This window comes from Pseudonaja textilis, chromosome 3 (genome assembly GCF_049901715.1).
Source record: "Pseudonaja textilis isolate UNSWEBS1 chromosome 3, rPseTex1.2, whole genome shotgun sequence".
Lineage (NCBI taxonomy): Eukaryota > Metazoa > Chordata > Lepidosauria > Squamata > Elapidae > Pseudonaja > Pseudonaja textilis.
In genome coordinates this window covers 6591564-6612183 of record NC_141992.1, presented here as the reverse complement: position 1 = coordinate 6612183, position 20620 = coordinate 6591564, and the positions used below count along the sequence as shown (strand labels likewise).

General features: G+C 45.5%; 1 protein-coding gene across 3 annotated transcripts in view; it reads left to right on the top strand.

The window, feature by feature from the left end:
* RGS19 (regulator of G protein signaling 19) overlaps window positions 1-15799 on the top strand; it is a 61105-nt gene extending 45306 nt beyond the window's left edge. For 2 of the 3 annotated variants that reach the window (XM_087928868.1, XM_026697354.2), the window contains exons 2-6: window positions 1361-1509; window positions 2404-2543; window positions 11347-11421; window positions 13494-13728; window positions 14996-15799. In XM_087928868.1, the coding sequence (XP_087784994.1) occupies window positions 1480-1509; window positions 2404-2543; window positions 11347-11421; window positions 13494-13728; window positions 14996-15184 (669 nt within the window). In that variant the 5' untranslated portion in view covers window positions 1361-1479 and the 3' untranslated portion in view covers window positions 15185-15799. Of the gene's footprint in view, window positions 1-522; window positions 544-1360; window positions 1510-2403; window positions 2544-11346; window positions 11422-13493; window positions 13729-14995 lie in introns of those variants that run through there. The other variant, XM_087928869.1, reaches the window with a different exon arrangement.
* The last annotated feature ends 4821 nt before the right edge of the window (window positions 15800-20620 follow it).

Genomic DNA, 20620 nt, shown 5'->3' with positions numbered 1-20620 from the left:
CACGCAGGAAGGAGAGGATAAAGGAGAGAGATGGTCTATGGGGGAGGAAAAGGCCTTGATCCTCTTCATGGGCTGTAGCTGTGACAACTGGATAAGAGGACGGACATGCATATGGACTAGTGCTGGAAACAAAGCGTGGAAATATCTCTAGTTTATAGTTCCTCTCTGAGTTTGGCGTCCTTCCCAGTGTGTGTTCTGATATCTGTGGACATCTTCAAGCCCTTATCTTGCCTGGTTTGTGTTATTTTTTTACTCTTTATAATTTAAACGGCATTTCCTCCTTCTTGTAGCTGCTTGTGGGGGAGTTTTTTATCTCCAATTAAGGATATTTGGAGCTTAGAAGCAAAGTGAAAGAATAAAAGGGGCTTTACCTGTTTTTTGTGACTCTATTTATTTGCTACCCGCCCTGGGTCATCACACAATGCAGAAAAGAGCAACAAAGATGATTAGGGGACTGGAGACTAAAACATATAAAATAGAATTATTTATTGGCCAAGTATGATTGGACACACAAGGAATTGGTCTTCGGTGTCCATAAAAGATGTAAGCGAAAAATCATGATCATCATCATCATAAAAATGCATTCATCATAAATCATAAGATACAATATTTAGTGATAGTCCTAAGCTACTAAAGACTCAATCAAATCATACTAGGAAACTAAATAAAACAATATAAGTTGTAAAGATACAAGCAACAAGGTTATAGTCATAAGTACAAAAGGAGAGAGGTAATAGGAAGGAATGAGAAGAAGAATAGAAATACAGTCTTAGTAAATAGTTTGACAGTGTTGTGGGAATTGCTTAGCAGAGGGATGGCATGTAGGAATATAATCGCCTCAGAATAGCTTGACTCCCTCTCCTTTGTGGCCAGCCCTCAAATGCTGGAAGACGGCTATCGTATCACTCCTAATCTTCTTTTCATTAAACTAGAAGATATACCTAATTCCAGCAACCATTCTTTATATTCCTACACGCCATCCCTCTGCTAAGCAACTAATTCCCACAACACTGTCAAACTATTTATTAAGACTGTATTTCTGTTCTTCTTCTCATTCCTTCCTATTACCTCTCTCCTTTTGTACTTATGACTATAACCTTGTTGCTTGTATCTTTACAACTTATATTGTTTTATTTAGTTTCCTAGTATGATTTGATTGCGTCTTTAGTAGCCTATGACTATCACTAAATATTGTATCTTATGATTTATGATGAATGCATTTTTATGATGATGATGATCATGATTTTTCGCTTACATCTTTTATGGACACCGAAGACCAATTCCTTGTGTGTCCAATCATACTTGGCCAATAAATTGTCCATGTAACCACTGCAAAAAAATTTTTTTTGGCTTTTGGCAGGGGCTGTTTCCTAAGCTGCAGTTCCCCTAGGCCAGGAAGGGGCCACGGGGACATCTGGCTGGCCCTTGGGCTCAGAATAAGTACCCAGAGTGGGCCAGAAGGGCTGAAGAGGGCTGCCCATGCCGACCGTTTGCGAAGTGGGGAAGCAGGTAAGTTGTCGATCCTAACTCCGGCCATTCACAATTTCAAACTGCCCTTTGTAGGGCATTGGTCCCCAACTTTTCTGGGCCCATGAGCCAGCTTTCATGGCTAAGCAGGACTAGAACTCACCACCTCCTGGTGATTGGCCCAAAGTCACCCAATTGGCTTTCATGCCTAAGGCGGGATTAGAACTCACCACCTCCTGGTGATTGGCCCAAAGTCACCCAATTGGCTTTCATCCCTAAGGCAGGATTAGAACTCACAGTCTCCTGGTGATTGGCCCAAAGCCACCCAATTGGCTTTCATGCCTAAGGTGGGATTAGAACTCACAGTCTCCTGGTGATTGGCCCAAAGTCACCCAATTGGCTTTCATGCCTAAGGCGGGATTAGAACTCACAGTCTCCTGGTGATTGGCCCAAAGTCACCCAATTGGCTTTCATGTCTAAGGCAGGACTAGAACTCACCGTCTCCTGGTTTATTTGTGTAAATGAAGCTTCACTTGCCCGTTACATGACCCATTTCCAACAGGCCACGGCCTGGGACCGGTTCATGGACCTGAGGGGGGTTGGAGATCCATGTTATGGGACATCAACTCACATTGACCCAAGGAAGGATTCTAGTTATATTAGTCCTCCTAGTTATATTAAGTCCTCGACTTAACGACTACAATTGAAACCAATATTTCCATTTGCTAAGCAAGGCAGTTGTTAAGCAAGTTTCATCTCGCTTACTGACGGTGGGCAGAGTCAGCTTGCAATACTGCATTCTAACCACTGCGCACCACAGCTCGACACCTGTTGATGGGTTGCATGAATGAATGAATGAATGAATGAATGAAGGGATTGGATGCTCTCTGCCTTCTCTCCTTCCTCACCTTCTGTTTGGCCTCCTCCCCTTTGCAGTACCCAGAACCGCCGTACCCGGACAGACCTCTTCCAATGTCCCAGCATGAGACTTCTCCGGCTGCACTGCGGAGGGCCAGCAACCACCGACGGGGCAACCCCTGCTGCCTGTGCTGGTGCTGCTGTTGCAGCTGCTCCTGGTAGGTGCCCCCTGCAGGAGGTGGTTGGCGGGAGGGTTTCATGGCACCTGGGCTGCTCCTCTATACACACCTGCACACCTGCACGGCTTCATAACTCCACCTGGGCTCTGGGTGCCTTGCAAGTAGTCCTCGACTTATGATGGGCCCTTGGTGAATGTTTAAAGTTATGCTGTATGTCTGTCTTTGTCTGTCTCTATCTCTCCCCATCGCTGAAATCGTTATCTATCTATATCCATCTCTGTCTATCTATCCATTTCTATCTATAGAGATTGTCTGGATGGATCCATCCTATCTTTATCCTTCTTTCTTCCCTCCTTCCCTTCTCTTCTTCCTTCCTTCTCGCCCTCCCTCCCTTTTCTTCTTCCATCTTTCTCCCCTTCCTTCCTTCCTTTCTTCTTCCATTCCCCCCTCCTCTTCTTCCTTCTCCCCTTCCCTCCCTCTTTTCTCTCCTTGCTTCCTTCCTTTCTTCTTCCCTTCCTCCCTTCTCTTTTTCCGTCCTTCTCCCCTTCCGTTCATCTTTCTCGCCCTCCCTCCCTGTCTTCTCTCTTTGCTTCCTTTCTTCCGTTCTCTCCTTCTTCCCTTCCCTCCCCCCTCCTCTCTCACATACACACACACGAAATTGCATGGCCACATGTCAGGCACCAGTCATCCAAACCATGTTTATATCCTTGCAGTCCTGTTGCAACATTTTCTAACCGTTTTGCCGAAAACCAGCATTTGGTTCCGATTTTCTGCCCAACCGGCTCATGGCAAGCCATGAGGTTGCTTTAACAGCTGCAGTGTTTGTGTAATAATCGTTGCAAAAAGAAGTGGTAAAATCCAGTCGGTCAAGTGGGTGACCTGTTTTATGACCGTCACAACTGATGACCCAGAAATTCAGGTTCCTCGACTGTCATATGTCAAGGGCTACCTGTACTAATGATCCAGAAATAACCCATCGTCTCTGATCCTGTTAAACACAGCTGGATCTTTTGCAAGTGCACAGTTGAGGTTGAGAAAAAAAAAAAAAAAGAGGATGCTGTAATCCTCACTTAATGACCGGTCGCTTAGCAACTGCTTGGTTATTACAGAACACTCCCCCTCCACACAAAAAAAACCCTACTTATGACCAGGTTCTGGAGTTCCAAAGGCTACACACACACACACACACACACACACACACACACACACAATGTCATGCCCCTGTCGGAATCTGATTCCGAGGGGGGGGGGCAGCAGCTGACAGCGAGTGGGCATGTGACTTTGTTGGCTGTGGAGGAAACTGGGGAAGGGCACAGTCTGGCTGGGCAGAGCAGGGGAGAGGTAGAACAAGGCAGAGGGAATTTGGAGGAAGACCCAGGCCCACCCCCTCTTCATCCTAGGGCACGCAGAGAGGAACAGAGAAGGGAGCAACGTGAGTTGCATGGCTTGCAGGGGAGGAAAGGGCCCTGATTCCCTTCATTAGTTGCAGCTGGGAACACAGTATTTAAAAAAGAAAATTGCACACAGCAACCTGTTGGAACCAAATCGTGAGTTATCTTTCTTTGTCGAGGTTTATCTGGGTTCCTGGCGTCTTCCCAACTGTGTGTGTTTTGTTGGCCTTTGAAGTCTGCAATTCCTTCTCCTGCCCTGTCCAGTTAATTGCTGCAGGGCGGCTTGTGTGGATTTTTATTTACAGTTTATATGTACTTCGTTTTCGGACTGAATTTCCTCCACTTAAAGACTGTTTTTGGGAGAGTTTTTTCTCCAGCCGAAGGTAACCTGGACATTGGGGGCCAAGTTGGAGGTATTAAAGGGACTTTGCTTACTCACGCGGCTGTGTTGCCTTTGTGCCACGCCTCGGATCATCACACATATAGTGATATGAACATACTTTGGATGCTTGTCAACTACCTCATTTTTAGGGCCAGTTGCAGTGTTTCACAGTCGTGTGACTGCAATTTACAAAGTGTTTTGCCCGTTTCCAGCCTTCTGGGGGGTGGAGAAACCCACATAGGAATAATTTGACTCACTTAATGATCATGGCATCCACTTAACAACCACTGCAAAAAAATAAGTCATAAAAATCAGGTCCGATCACATAGGTGCCTTAACGGATGACCATAACTTACAATAGAAATTCTAGGCTCCACTACGGTCATAATTCGAGGTCTGAGCTATATATTTTTCTGAACTCTCCCCAGCTCTTGAGCAAGGAGAAAGGGGTCAGGAAGTGCCCAAAAGTACAGACAGTGCCCCTCACCCCAGATGGTTTGTCAGAAATGGTGTTAGGGACATGATGGTGAATCTATGGCACGTGTGCCACAGGTGGCACGCAGTACCATTTGTGCCGGCACACGAACCCCAGCCAAACTTACCTTACGGCGCATTTGCATCCCTCCCAGCTGATTTTTGGCCCGTTTGAGGCCCTTTTTGGCCTCCCAGAGGCTCGAGGGAAGCCTCTGCGACCTTTGTGGGCTGAAAACCAGGCCCGTTTTCATCACTTCCTGTATTTCTGGAAATACCGGAAATAACAAAACGGGCCCAATTTTCGGCCTACAAAGGCCGCAGAGGCTTCTCTCGAGCCTCTGGGAGGCTGAAAAAGGCCTCAAACGGGCCTAAAATCAGCTGGGAGTCACAGTGCAGGTAAGGGGACGGCGGGAGGGGGGGATTGCGGGCATGGGGGTGCCACGCACATTGCCTTCTGGATGCTGGCACGTGAGCGTGCACGCAATTTTTGGTACAGGAGCCCCAAAAGGTTAGCCACCACTGGTACAGGGTCTCCTGCTTGGGCGGGGGGATTGGACTAGATGACCAACAAGGTCCCTTCCAACTCTGATTATCTGTTAAAAAAAGAAAAGATCCAAACCCTTCGCTGCTTTCATTAGCAAATCAGAAGACCACAATTGCTGGGTGAGACCCAGAGGTGGTATTCAGCCGGTTCGGACCAGTTCTGACATACCGGTTGCAGAAATTCTGAGTAGTTTGGAGAACCAGCAAATACCACCTCTGGCTGCCCCCCCCCCCACCCCCCATCCAGCCATTACCTCTCCTATATTCCCTTTTTTTTTTAGCTCAGCTGATTCGCACGGCAGAGTGGATTGCCGCACCTCAGCTGAGGTAAAAAAAACAGCTCAAGTCACCAGAGCCAACACAGAGGGCAGCCTTTGAGCCCTCCTCACGCACGCTAAGCCTGCTCTCAGAACCGGTAGGAAAAAATTTTTGAAACCCACCCCTGATGAGACCACAACGGTCATTTTGCACGGCGCAAAACACAAGCTGCAAGGAACGGCTCTTAGTTTAGCCTCTGCCCAGGGCTGGCCATAAATAGAAACTCAGCTCTGTTCTTTTATTATAACTATTCCCTTTATCCTCCTGTGCCATCTGCCCTGGCAGTGGTGGGATTCAGACGTTTTTATTACCGGTTCTGCAGGCGTGGATTGATGGGCATGGTGTGGCTTGGTGGGTGTGGCAGGAGAAGGATACTGCAAAATCCCCATTCCCTTCTCCACCCCACTGACCTGCTTTCCAGCTCCGTTCTCCTGTGCAGGGCAACCAAAGGAGACCTAGCCAATCAGCTGGGACTCGGGAGGCAGAGAAGAGATTAAGGTGAGGCCAGTCAGGGGTGGTATTTGCCAGTTCTCCGAACTACTCAAAATTTCCGCTACCGGTTCTCCAGAACTGGTCTGAACCTGCTGAATACCCCCTCTGTACCCTGGGCTTAAGCGGTGTTTATTCAGGGAGGCTGCCTGGAGCATTTCACAAAGTGACTCTGAACATTGTCATTTGAACAGATGGTGTGTGTCTCCTGTTTGCACTTTGCAAAATGCATCCTGTTCTCTGCGTGTGCCTGAGTCTAAGTGCTTTCAATTTAGAGTTATTCCCTACTGATTTAATTTGTTCCTGGGCTTTTCTAAGAAATACCCTCATTTCCTAGCTCAATGTGCATTTAATCCCGTCACCCGTCCCTGGCTTTTTGTGTCTCGATATTCATAAATAATTTTTTCCATAGCACAGGAATGCTAGGATGGAGTCCCCAGCAACCAGGAATGTCAGGAGCTCTTAAGTGGCCAAATTAGACAGGGCCAGAGAAGGTCTTACTCTGGTATAAATGAAACACATCCAACCTAAGGGGTCCTTGGTGCTCTCTGAGCTTCCTTGTTTTCTTGCGGACGTTTCATTACCCAACTAGGTAGCATCATCAAGGTTGTCAGAACAACAGTCAAGTAAACCATACCCCAATCTAGAAACTGCCAAAGAGCCATCAGCAAATAGCAGAAATTCTAAAATCGCTCCCACCCACACCGACAGGCAAGCCACCAAAATATAAACTGACAGCAAACAACACTCCTCACTAGCACTGATGATGTTACCTAGTTGGGTCATGAAACATCTGCAAGAAAACAACCCAGCTCAGAGAGGACCAAGGACCCCTCATGTCAACCCTGAGCTACAGATGTTCTCCTTTATTGGTGTTTAACCTGCTTACAGGAATCATCCAGCTGAGGCATTGCAGTGTCTCTTTAAATCTATAGTAGTCAGGGTAAATAGTCCAGTCCAGTTTCTTCTTAAAAGCCTCCACTTAACGACTACAATTGAGCATCAAAATTGTCCTAAGCAAGACAGTTTTTAAGCCAATTTTGCCCCATTTTACGGCCTTTGGATTTTGATCACGTGACTCTGGAGATGCTGCAACGGTCATAAGTGAAAAACGGTTACAAGCCAATTTTTTCAGCATAATAAGAGTTGGAAGGAACCGTGGAGGTCTTCTAGTCCAACCTGCTCAAGATGGAAACCCTATACCATTGCAAACATGTGCTATCCACATGTGCTGTCTCTTCTTAAAAGCCTCCAGTTAATGAGCACTCTGGAGGCAAACAGTTCCACAGATTAATTGTTCTAATTATCAGAAAGTTTCTCCTTAGTCCTAAGTTGCTTCTCTCCTTGATTAGTTTCCATCCATTGTTTCTTGTCCTGCCTTCAGGTGCTTTGGAGTAGCGGTCCAAAGTGGTCCGCGGAGAAATGTCACCCCAGAGCACCCTCCCCCCAAAGCAATTAATCCAGGCTGCGCAGAAACACAAGGCGGCGTAGCCCACATGGCCCGCGGGAACCCTCCCCACCGACTCACTCCTTACCCGGCAAACTTGCCTGACAAAATTGCTATTTTTCCTTTTTCCGACCATCATCTTTTCTGCTGTGCCGGGAGATTTAGATTAGCTAGGAAACAGGAAATGGTTGGATTTCTTGCTTTCTAGCTAGTCTTTAGATCTCTGGCTCTGCTTTTAAGCACAGCCGAACCTCCCTTAGGATTGAAGGTTCTATCATTCAGTGCAGACTCACAGCAAGCTTATTTTATGTGACAGACTGAGCTAGCCGATGGCAGATAGATAGATCACTGAATGATTCTGTGAGCAACTCAATCTGCCTGCCTGCTTTGCCTAATTTGGGGTAAAAGTTGCTCTTTTTTTAAAATAAAAAATTCAATATTTACATACATGGCGTGTTGTGAGTTAATTTTATGAATTTGCTTGCAAGCAAATTTTATGTGATAGACTGAGCTAGCCAATGGCAGATAGATAGATCTCTGAATGAATCTGTGATTCTGTGAGCAACTCAATCTGCCTGCCTGCTTTGCCTGATTTTGAGTAAAAGTTGCTTTTTATATTTAAAAAAATCAATATTTATATAAATATTTATAATATTTACACACAAGCCATGCCCAGCCAGTCACATGACCACCAAGCCACACCCATGAATTAGACCACACCCACAGAACTGGTTAGTGGTCCCCGGGGTTTAAATTATGAATTTGGTGGTCCCTGAGGTCCAAAAGGTTGGTGACCCTTGCTTTGGAGAATAGCTTGACTCCCTCTTCTTTGTGGCAGCCCCTCAAACATTGGAAGACTGCTATCATGTCTCCCCTAGTTCTTCTCTATATTAAATTGACATAACCAATTCCTGCAACTGTTCTTCATATGTTTTTTTCCTCCAGTCTCTTGATCATCTTTGTTGTTCTTCTCTGTACTCTTCCTACTGTGTTTCTCCGAAAATAAAACCCTGTCTTTATTTTATTTATTTTTTTAGCCACCCCAAAAAGGCACCAGGTCTTATTTTTAGAGGAGGTCCTCCACTGACCAACCTCACTTGTGCGCATTGCCCCCAGCCTCCTTTTCGCTGTCAGAGGCCTTCAGGAAGTACTTCTTCTGTGGCCGGCAAGGCTTTCCTGAAGGTCTCTGCAGCCGATAACAGAGTTCAGGATCGATCCAGAGCTTTGTTACTAGCTACAGAGGCCTTCAGGAAAGCCTTGCCGGCTGCAGAAGAAATGGGCCAACAAGGCAGGTGTCAGGGTGTGCGAGGCCTGGTTACAACTGTCCAAAGGTAAGTAGTAGGGCAGCTACACACACACACACAGTTAATTTTTACCCGTTCACTCTGGAGTGGTGGGAATTTAATCAGGGCTTATTTGGGAGGTAGGGCTTATATTGGGCGCATGTGTAAAAACCAAGCTAGGACTTACTTTCAGGGTAGGTTGTATTTTCAGGGAAACGGTAGAGCCTCAACATCTTTTCTATAGCGTGGTGACTAAAACTGGGTGCAGTATTCCAGGAAAGGTCTCACTAAGGCTTTATAAAGCAGTACTAGTAACTAGCAACAGTTGCTAAACTATTATTGTAAATTGAGGACCACCTATACTTGACAACACTAGTAGAAATGTTCTCCTGTCTCTATAGACTTCCAACTTCTGCTTCCTCTTCCGGCTGATTAAATACTTGAGGGTGCCCTGACATCTACTGGCGAAATCAACGCAGACAAGACTCAAAATTGAGGCAGGAAAAAAAAACCTGGAAGCCACATCATCGCCCTATTAATTCAGATTCCGTTCGCAGACAATTAATTATTCTCAGTTCTTTTTCACCAGTGCAATTAGCAGTCTGGGGATTTGGTTATAATCAGTGCAGTGACTGCACGTTTGATTTTTCTTGCCTAATTCAGCCACCTCCTCTGTTCTCCGTTGAATTTGATGCTCTCATTTCCTACTATTTTTTTGTTTGCAACTTCCCTGGGTTGCTTTGTGGTTCTCAACTATTGTGTGTCTACCAGCGGCCAGAAAAGCCAATGCAATCCTAAATTGCATTTACAGAGGGATACAATTGAGATTAAGTGAGGTGCTAATGCCACTTGAGAAAGCCTTAGTAAGACCACACCTGGAGTACTGGATCCAGTTTTGGTCACCACACTATAAAAAAAAAAAAGATGTTGAGACTCTGGAAAGAGTGCAGAGAAGAGCAACCAGGATGATTAGGGAACTGGAGACTAAAACATACGACAAACGGTTGCAGGAACTGGGCCTGGCTAGTCTAGGGAAGAGAAGGACCAGGGGAGACAGGAGAGTAGTCTTCCAATATTTGAGAGGCTACCACAGAGAGGAGGAGGGGGTCAAGCTATTAGCCAAAGCACCCGAAGGCCCGACAAGGAATAATAGATGGAAACCGATCAAGGAGAGAGATTCAACTTAGAAATAAGGAGAAACTTTCTGACAGTGAAAACAATCAACCGATGGAACAGAAGTTGCCTTTGGAAGTTGTGGGAGCTTCATCACTGGAGTCTTTCAAGAAGAGACTGGACTGCCACCTGTCAGAAATGGTGTAGGCAGAAGGTTGGACTAGATGACCTACAAGGTCCCTTCCAGATTAACAATCCGTAAATCTCTAATCAACCCAAGAGAATTTGAAGTGCCGGTGACAACACTGTCTTCTCTTTCTTGAGGTCTGCAATTGCTTGAGAAATCCTTTGCTTAGGCCAGTGTTTTTCAAACGTGGCAACTTTTAAGATGTTTGGGACTTCAACTCCCAGAATTCCCCAGCCAGTGACCAGCCTAAAACTCATAGTCTCCTGGTTTCCAGCTTGGGGTCTTAATCACTACACCAAACTGCCTCGCTTGAATGCTTTAAAATACAGCCATACCGTTAGTCCTCGACTTAAACGACCACAGTGGAGCCCACAACTTCAGTTGCTAAGCAAGACTGTCGTTCAGTGAGTTTCGTCCAATTTTACAATCTGCCTTGCCAACGTTGATAAGTGACTCGCTATGGTTATAAAGTTAGTAACATGGTTGTTAAGTGAATCCGGCCTCCCCCTTGACGTGGCTTGTCACAAAGGTCACAAAAGGAGGTCATGTGACTCAGGGACTGTCAACTCAAAAAATATTTCTATGGTCTTTTTAGAGCTGCCAACAGAAAGGCAGGGGGGAGCAGTGCGGCAGCTTGGAAACCAAAAGTGCATTCCATAAATAGTTTTTCAAAGATAGTAACTAGGTGACTGAAGTTTCTGCAACGCAAAATATCTAACTGGAGAGCATGATTGATGACTCTTGGCTATGGATGTGTCCCATTGGAGAATATGCATCCAGGGGGTGGGGGAAGACCAGGGTCAAGGGTGACAGCGGATGAGGTGTCTCAAAGTCAGCTACATCCAGGCAGTGCTGGACAGTTTAACTCCCAATAAATGCTTTTGAAGTTTTGTAAGTTTGGCTCAAGACTCATGATTTAATTGGGGGAACTGCCGGAATCCCGACAGGGACAATGCAACCGTCATAAATACGAATCATTGGCCAAGTGTCTTGGGATTTTGATCACCTGACCCCGAGGATGCTGTTCAGTGATTTTTAAGCGGGCAAATCAATGCGGAGTCGCTTGTTCAGTGCTGTCGTAATTTTGAACAATCACGAAGCGAAAGGTTGTAAGTTAAGGGCTACCTGTAATTGATAAAGCCACGGTGTTGGAGTCAGATCTTCAGAGAATTCTTATTTTCTCTCTCTCTCTTTCTCTCTTTTTGCATCATTTAGGAATGAAGACCGGGAAAGAGCTTGGAGAGTATCTCGTGAAACGAAATTAGAGACCATTCCAAACTGTGAATCCTGGTGAGTTTTATTGTGTGTTTGGGTTTTTTTGCAACACTTGAAACTCTTTCGTTCTGCCTGGCTGTGGTGGCCTTCTCACAACCTGCTTGAATCTGGCTGCAGAGTCAGGTTGCATTCACACTGCAATCCAAACCAGGCCAGTTGAAGATCCGGTCAGATGGGTTTGCACGACCTTTTACCGAAGTTTGATTTGGTGAGTTGCCCAGAGTTGTTGCCTGTTGGGCATCGTACAAATAAACAAGAAACTTGTTTGTGTTGAATTTCTGTTTGACCCACAAAGAAATAAAGGGAGACTAGTATAAATCTGTTTAGCTGTCCTCAGCTAGCCATACCCTTCTGGGATTCGAACCCAGGCTACTTGCATATTAGTTAGATGTATTAACCTCTAAGCCACGGGCTTTCCTCACTTTGTCGGCTGTGCCAGGGGAGAGATTAAGAAAGAGGAAGCCGTATGCTCTGTCCCATAATTGGGTAGACTAGGTTGCCCTTATAGACCCATCTAACTGGAAAAAAACACTTAAGAAGCTTGCTTGGTTTGAAATCAGCGTTAGGTTTATGGTGGCCTCTTGTGCTGTGTCAGCTTGTTTGGTTGGTTGAAATGGGTTGTACAAACCCAGAACAATTAGGCTGAACTTAGCCCTATTGTTTAAGGAACGTGTTTTTGGACCCTTTCATCAGTGGTGGGATTTAAATAATTTAACAACCGGTTCTCTGGCTGGGTAGGTGTGGCCGGGTGGTCATGTGACTGGGTAGGAGTAGCCAATTCAACGTCACTCATCACACCCAGCCCCCACCTCCCGACCACTCTCCTCAAAGGCAGGTGTGGGATTCAGCATTTCTGACCGGTTTGGACTAATTCCACCACTGGTTGGCCCCACCTTCGGCCGTTTTCCGGGCTGTGTTTTGAAAACTGTCCAAAAAATGGGCAGGGCGGGTATCAGGTTTTCAAGTGATGAAATCTATTTAAAAAGAAAAGAGCAAAGTCCATCTTCCAAAAGAATTTATTTTATTTAGGAAAGCATCAAATTGGCAAAGTCCATGCTAATTCTGGATACTGTGATGATTGAGGACCCAGTCTTAAGCTACTTTTTACAGCGCCATTATAGCTTTGAGTGGTCACTAAACGAATAGCTGTAAATTGAAGATTACCTGTAGGGTGGTTTTGAAAGCCTCCAGTAAAGGAGCGTGAAAGCTCTAGAGCACAATCCTGTCAACTTTAAGACATGTGGGCTTCAACTATGAAAGTTGACTTCAACTGTTGAGATCAACAGGTTGAGGTGAGGTGAGTTGTATTGTTGAACTATTGATATGTTTCTAATAACAAACTTTGATTGAATATGACTGCCTTGGATTATTCATTCTGGAGACTTACTACTTGGAAGTTGAGATGAATTGAGTTGTGGGTTAGTTGGCTTCAACTGTTGAGATGAACTGATTGAGTTGAATTGTATGGCCTTCAGTTATTGAAGTTGACTTCAACTGTTGAGCTGAATTGGTTGAGTTGTGTTGTTGACTTGAATTGGTTGAGTTGGGTTGTGTGATCTTCAATTATTAAAGTTGACTTCAACTGTTGACTTGAACTGGTTGAGTTGAGTTGTATGGTTTTGAGTTGTTGAAGTTGACTTCAGTTGTTGACTCGAACTGTTGAATCGTGTTGTTGAATTGAACTGGTTGAGTTGAATTGAGTTATGTGGCCTTCAGTTGTTTTGAAGTTGAGATGAATTGATTGAGGTGAGGTGTGTTAACTGATTGAGTTGAATTGAATTAAGTTGGGTGGTCTTAAATTGTTAAACTGTTGAGTTGAACTGGTTGTGAGGTGAGATGGGATGAGATGATATGTGGACTTCAACTGCTGAAGTTGATTTCAACTATTTGGGTTGAAGTCCACAGGTCTTAAAAGTTGCCAAGGTTAAGAAACACTGCTCTAGAAATTATGTAAGAACTACCAAAATCTCGCTCCAATAACACATTTCCTTCTCCTCCTCCTCCTCCTCCTCCTCTTCCTCTTCTTTCCACTATGACTCGCTCTACCATGCTTTGTTTCTGCTGGATCGCGGCTCCTGTGACTTCAGCACCAAACCCACCACCGAAGAAGTCAAGGGCTGGTCTCAGTCATTTGACAAGTTGATGAAAAACCCAGCTGGCAGGAACGTGTTTCGGGAATTCTTACGGACTGAATACAGCGAGGAAAATATGCTCTTTTGGTTAGCTTGCGAGGAACTCAAAAGCGAATGCAACAAGCATGCCATCGACGAGAAAGCGCGGGTGATCTATGAAGATTATATCTCCATCCTTTCTCCCAAGGAGGTATTTCCTTTCCTATTTTATTCCAGCATCCCAAAATGTTTCAGATACCAAATGCAGATACCGGTTTTAATTCAAATGGTGATTGGCAGTCCCCAGGTCCTTCTCCTCTTTGCAGTCCAGAAACTTTTCCAAGGTTTTCTCACTCCACCTGAAGACTACACTCTATGCCCATGATGGCAAATCTATGGCACGTGTTCCACAGGTGGCACGTAGAGTCATTTGTGCGGGCACGCGAGCCCCAGCCAAACTTACCTGCACTGCGCATGTGCGCGCCTCCCAGCTGATTTTCAGCCTATCTGAGGCCATTTTCACCCTCCCGGAGGCTCGAAGGAACCCATATATTTCTGGAAGGCCCATTTTTCAGCCTCCCGAGGCCGCAAAGGCTTCCCTCAAGCCTCCAGGAGGCCTCAAACGGGCCGAAAATCAGCTGGGAGGCGCACGCATGCGCCGTGTAGGTAAGGGAGTGGGGCAGAGATGATGCGCAGGGAGGGGAAGGCACATTGCTGGCACACACACTGTGCTTTCGGCACACCACAACAAAAAGGTTCGCCGTTACTGCTCTATGTAATTATTGGCAAGTGAGTATTTTGACCATATCATCATTTTTATGCATATTTTCCACGTCCAAGCTGTATAAACTGGAATGCTTAGTGCAGGCGTCCCCAAATTCTGGAAGTTGAAGTCCGCAAGTCTTCCAAGTTGCCAAGTGTAGAGACCTCTGGCTTAATGGATGTAAGCATATCAGGAGATGTTCGTTTGTGTAACGAGGGAGGGTGTGGCCTAAGGAGGTCAACGCCCTTTAATCAAGGTGTGCACAATTATCAGGCAGCTTCTTTTCCTCAGGCAAAACAGGCCAAAAAAGAGATTTAACTGACTTTTTAAAAGTCAAATGTTGCAAAAAGCCTTTCAGAGGGATATGCAGAACCCTTGAAATTGGTAAAAATTTTGGGGTGTGATCCCAGAATCATCAAAACGTTTTGTTGCAAATAGTCAACATGTATTTTTTTTTTTTTTTTGAAATGTCAGAAATGTTTTCCGGTGAATTTTGAATTGTTTGTTTATTATTCTCACTTTCACGGATGAGTGAGATGGGAATTTTTTTTTCTTTTTTCATTTAGTTGCGTAATTATTCTGCCCTCTAACAGTTGCCCAATAAATGGCTTCTTAACCTTAACCACCAGACCCAGCGGACCCTCCCTTGATTGACAGCCCACCCACCCCCAAATCATCTCTCTCCTTGTGCTTTGTCCACCCTCCTTTTCCTCAGGTCAGCTTGGACTCCCGTGTCCGTGAAGGCATCAACCGCAAGATGCAGGAGCCCTCCTCGCACACCTTCGACGATGCGCAGCTACAGATTTACACGCTTATGCACAGAGACTCCTACCCCCGTTTTCTGAACTCAGCCATATACAAAGCTCTGCTCCAGAATGTCTCTCGGTCATCTTCGGAGTCTTAAGCCCTTCTGTACCATTGATAGAGACACCAAGTGAAGGATTTCCTTTCCTACAGCAGGTGTTATTAGATTCCTCCCCCCTCTTCTTCTTTTAAATATATATATATATTTAAATATATATATATGTATCTCCCAAATGAGCTTACGGAACAAAATAGACTGAAGACATAACCCAGCTCGGTTCTGACCACAGTCTTTGGAAAGGTCACTCCACAACTTCCTGCCGGTTTTTTCTTCCTTCAGAAAATGGGCCCATGCCAGCCGCCATCAAGAACTCCAAACTCAGGCTTCTACTTCCATTACAGAATCTGGGTCGGCCCCCCAGCTTAAGAGACGGAGAATGCTGAACGGAGCAAGTGACCGGCGACGGATTGGGAGGCTGTTCTCTGGGGCCACGTGGCAGAAGAAACGAGGCCGAAGCCCCCCACCTCTCCTGAACGTTTTGATCTCTCGGAACTGTGTTTGTTTTTCTAAATTCCTTCCATGTTTATTAAGAATGATTTCCATGGTGTTCTTGTAGACACAACGATCTCAGATGGTTCGCGTGGGAAAGGGTGGCTAGGCCGATGTCAATGGAATTGAGAGACGTTCCGATGTTATAAAAGTACGTTCAGGTTTTCCGCATCTCGAATGCTTTTTCCGTTCATGGTTTATTCTAGGTAGGGTTCCCTCACCTCAGTTTGAGAAGAAGCAGGGAGGGACCTCTCGGCTCTGATGTGGAAGCTGTGGGAGAAAGCCACGGTTCTGACCCAGCTCGCCAAACATGACAAGCCCTCTGTATTTAAATCAATGGTTCCTGGATTTAAGGAGAGAGCTGGCAGAGAGAGGGACAGAGGTGGAACCTCAGCCATCCGTCAGCCCTCAGCAAAAAGTTTCTCTCTCAGGCTAACAAGTCCATCCAACCAGGAGATGAGTAGTTGTCTGCCACATCTATTCATCTCCACCCCCTGCCTTTTATCCCCAGAGCTAGGGTGGGGCTTTGCTAGCAGCAGTGGCTCTTCCGTCCCAAGGACCAGCCCATAGATTTCCACAGCTCTCCTCTCCTCTGCCTTCTGTGCATCCACACCTCAGGCACTGGACCCAGCTGTTCCTGCTCTTCTCCCATCAGCCACCTCCAGACCTGGGGGCAGTTGACTCCCCACCTGAGGGCTGATGGGCGGCCCAGGCTTTGCCTCCATCTCTGTCTCTGCCAGCTTCGTTCCCTCTTCCCCGCTCAGAGCTCTCAGGTTGCCTTGATGCTGGCCCAGGACCTTGGATGACTGAGAATCTCCAGAGACATCTATGATCCTGTGGAAGCTGTGAGCTCTGGGTTGCTTCCATAACGCTGGGATAGCCATTCCAGGTGACCCAAAGTTCTGTAGTACCAACTGCCAGTGCCAGCATATTGGGAGGGTGATGGGTTGCAGAATAGAAGGACTGTGAGGTCCTTGGTGCCCTCTGAGCTTGGTTGTTCTCTTGAAGACATTTCATTACCCAACTAGGTAACATAATCAGTGTTAGAAGGAAGTGAAGTAAACAGTCAAGCAATTACCAAGTCCGCTAACAATCCAATAATAAATAATAACCTAATCAAGGAGCCACCAAGGACACTCCCACTAACACTGACAGGGCAAGACACTGGTATATAAAGAGCAACACACACCCCTTCTAGCACTGATGATGTTACCTAGTTGGGTCATGAAATGTTTCCTTGCATTTCATGACCCAACTAGGTAACATCATCGGTTACCAAATTCATACAGCACCAAGGACACCGTAATTATCGTTGTCCTCCTCTCTATAAACCCCACTCCTTACTGCACTGGTGATGTTACCTAATTGGGTCCTGAAACATCTGCAAGAAAACAACCAAGCTCAGAGAGCAACAAAGGCCTCACAGTTCTACTGCTTCTAATCCCGAGGATCCAGTAAAAGAAGAAAGGGTCAAGCTATTTTCTAAAGTACCTGTAGGCCAGACAAGGAATAATGGATGGAAACTGAACAAGGAGAGATTTAACCTGGAAATAAGGAGAAACTTTCTGACAGTGAGAACAATCAACCCGTGGAACAGAAGTTGCCCTCGGAAGTGGTGGGAGCACCATCACTTGAGACTTTCAAGAAGAGATTGGACTGCCATCTGTCAGAAACGGTGTAGGGTCTCCCGCTTGGATGAGGGGTTGGACTAGATGACCTACAAGGTCCCTTCCAACTCTGGTTATCTGTTAAGGTGGTCTAAGGAATGGGTAGCTGGATCTGGTGGATGGGCCTATCCTCCAGGATCATTACACTTCATTGTAGGTATAGTTTGGATCCCTGTTAAGAAGTCTCCCGTCCATATGGTCTCCCCTTGGTTCCAGCAAAAGGCAAAGCTATTGTCTTGTTAAGGGACGAGACATCTCTGGATGGTGCAAACTCCACCCTGTTCTGCTCTTGAGGTTGTCACCCAAACCAGGGGTCTCTAACCCTGGCAACTTTAAGCTACACTACATAAGAAGCTGGCTGAAGAACTCTGGGAGTTGAAGTCCACAAGTCTTAAAATTGCCAAGGTTGGAGACCCCTGAACCAAACCATGTTATTTCTCAGCCACTGTCCACTAGACCAGTGCTCTCTATGAATTCCCTCACTCGTGAATGTTAACTTCCTAACAGTGAGGACAATTAACCAGTGGAACGACTTGCCTCCAGAAACTCCACCACCACACACACAACTTTGAAATAACGCTGAATTAACCACACTTCATAATTAGCTGAATGGATCCAATTACTTTCTCCATCCTGAATAGCTCCGGTAAGAATGAGAAAGCTTTGGGATACAGTAAATATATCTTTATTATTATTTTGCAAAATATATAAACCGTGAACTTGAGAGTGGATCTGGGGACTGAAATGCTGTAGTTGCCGTATTTGGCATTTTCTCAAGTTGGCGCGGGGACAAAATGGCTGCAGAAATCTGGCCACATATACACCCAGCAGTGGCCCTGGTGATTTGTGTGTTGACATTTGTAATGTCAAATCCTTTCCTCTCTAATATTGAACCCAACTTTCCTTCTACAAACTCTCAGCATTTAAAAAAAAAAGATTTTCCACTCATTGTAGCTTTGAGTCGAAAGGTATCTCGGAAAGAGTAACAAAGACCTTTCTCGTATATTTCCCATGGCTTTTCATCTTCCCACTGAAATTCTAGGCAAGGGAAGGTTTGAATATACAGGTAGACCTCAACGTACAACCATAATTGAACCCCAAATTTTGGTTGCTAAGTGAGACCAGTGTTATCTGAGTTTTGCCCCATTTTATGACCTTTCCGGCTACATTTGTTAAGGGAATCACTGCAGTTGTTAGATTAGTGACACAGTTGTTAAGTGAATTTTTGTTTGTCAAAAGGTGATCGCATGACTCCAGGATTGTGCGACCGTCATAAATATATGCCAGTTGCCAAGCAGCTGAATTTTGATCATATGACCAATGGGGTGTAGAAGATGGATATAAATTACTTTCTTGTTGTGTAACCTTGGTCACTAAGTGGTTGTAAGTTGAGGATTTCAACTTACTGAGTTAAATTATTTCCTTGATCCACATAATATATTCACTGGTGACTAACCAAACAGTCTGCATGGGAATAACACACTAAGTCCCCCAAAAATCTAACCGAGATTCACCTTAATTAAATTAGTTTTTGGCGTAAATTACTTCATCGAACTACTGCGTTTGCACCGAAGAACTTCCGGATCAAAAGGATTTGCCAGTCACATCATCACTATCTGGGAGACACCTAGTTGGGGGCTCTTTTCACATCCGTATTAAGTTGCCCGCTGAAGTGGTACCCATCTATCTACTTGAGGTCGCCCGCTTTCGAACTGCTGGGTTGGCGGGAGCTGGAGCGAGTGTTAGGAGCTCACCCGCCACTTGGCAACAACAGGGGCTCGAACACAAGCCTGCCAATCGGCAGCTCAGCATCGTAACCATGTGAGCCACTGTGCTCCTATTGGATCCTAAATAAATACGTTGGGTGAATCTAGCCATCAGTTTTCCTTTTTCTAAGGATGGTTTGATGTTCGACTTGGCTCCCGAAGGAAGGATTTGACAACCACCAAACTACGATTTTGGTATGGCAGCTGGGTCAAGAAAGTCAGAGCAACACACACACACCCCAAATAACTTTAGGAAACATTTATTTTAGCCTTCTTCATACATTCCTCACTACATCTGATGGCTTAAAATGGCGTTTTTTCCCAAACTCGGCCACTTTGAGGTGGGTGGACTTCAACTCCCAGAATTCCCCAGCTGGCCATGTCGGTCCCGCTTTAGGCTGGTTGCCGGCTGTGGAATTCTGGGAGTTGAAGTCCACCCAACTTAAAGTGGCCAAGTTTGAAAAAACATTGACTTAAGATGAGGCAGCCTACAAGGGCCCCATCCTGGCCTTCTCCAATATGTCCCCCTCGCTCATGGTTTCATATCTTCCTGTTTGGAGACATTTAAATTACCTCAGAACTGCAGATTGTATGGCCTCAGGTTCAACTAAACGCAAATCGTGTGTTATTTTCCCAAACCTTGGTCACACACCGAGTTCAGCCTGCTCGTTGGGTTAATCTATTACCAGGGTTTACATAATGCAAGCGAGCCATAAGATTACTACAGGTAGTCCTCAACTTAACAACCGCAATTTGAGCCCAAACTAAGTGCTAAGTTGCTAAGTGAGACAGATAAAGTGAGTTTGGCCCCATTTTATGTCTTGTTCAATTAGTGACACAGTTGTTAAGTGAATCTGGCTCCCCCCCCCATTGATTTTGCTTGTCAGAAAGTTGCAAAAGGGATTATGTGACTCCAAGACGCCGCACAACCGTCATAAATACAAGTCGCAGAACGTCCGAATTTGAATCCCGTGACCCTGGGGATATTGCTATGGTAACAAGGGTTTTAAAAAACGGTTATAAGTCACTTTTTTCAATGCCGTCATCATTTCAGATACAGATTAACAGAGTTGGAAGGGACCGTATAGGTCACCTAGTCCAACCCCCCGCCCAAGCGGGAGACCCTACACCATTTCAGACAGATGGCAGTCCAGCCTCTTCTTGAAACCCTCCAGTGATGAAGCTCCCACAACTTCTGAAGGCAAACTTTGTTCCATGGGTTGATTGTTCTGTCAGAAAATTTCTCTTTATTTCCAGGTTGAATCTCTCCTTGTTCAGTTTCCATCCATCATTCCTTCTCTGGCCTTCAAAGGGGCTTTAGAAAATGGCTTGACCCCTTTCTCTCTGTGGCAGCCCCTCAAGTATTGGAAGATGCTCTCCTGTCCCCCCTGGTCCTTCTCTTCACTAGACGAGCCATGTCCAGTTCCTGCAACTGTTCTTCATGTGTTTTAGCCTCCAGTCCCCTAATCATCCTGGTTGCTCTTCTCTGCACTTTTTCTAGAGTCTCAACATCTTTTTTATAATTTATATTATAATTTTATAATTTTATTTCG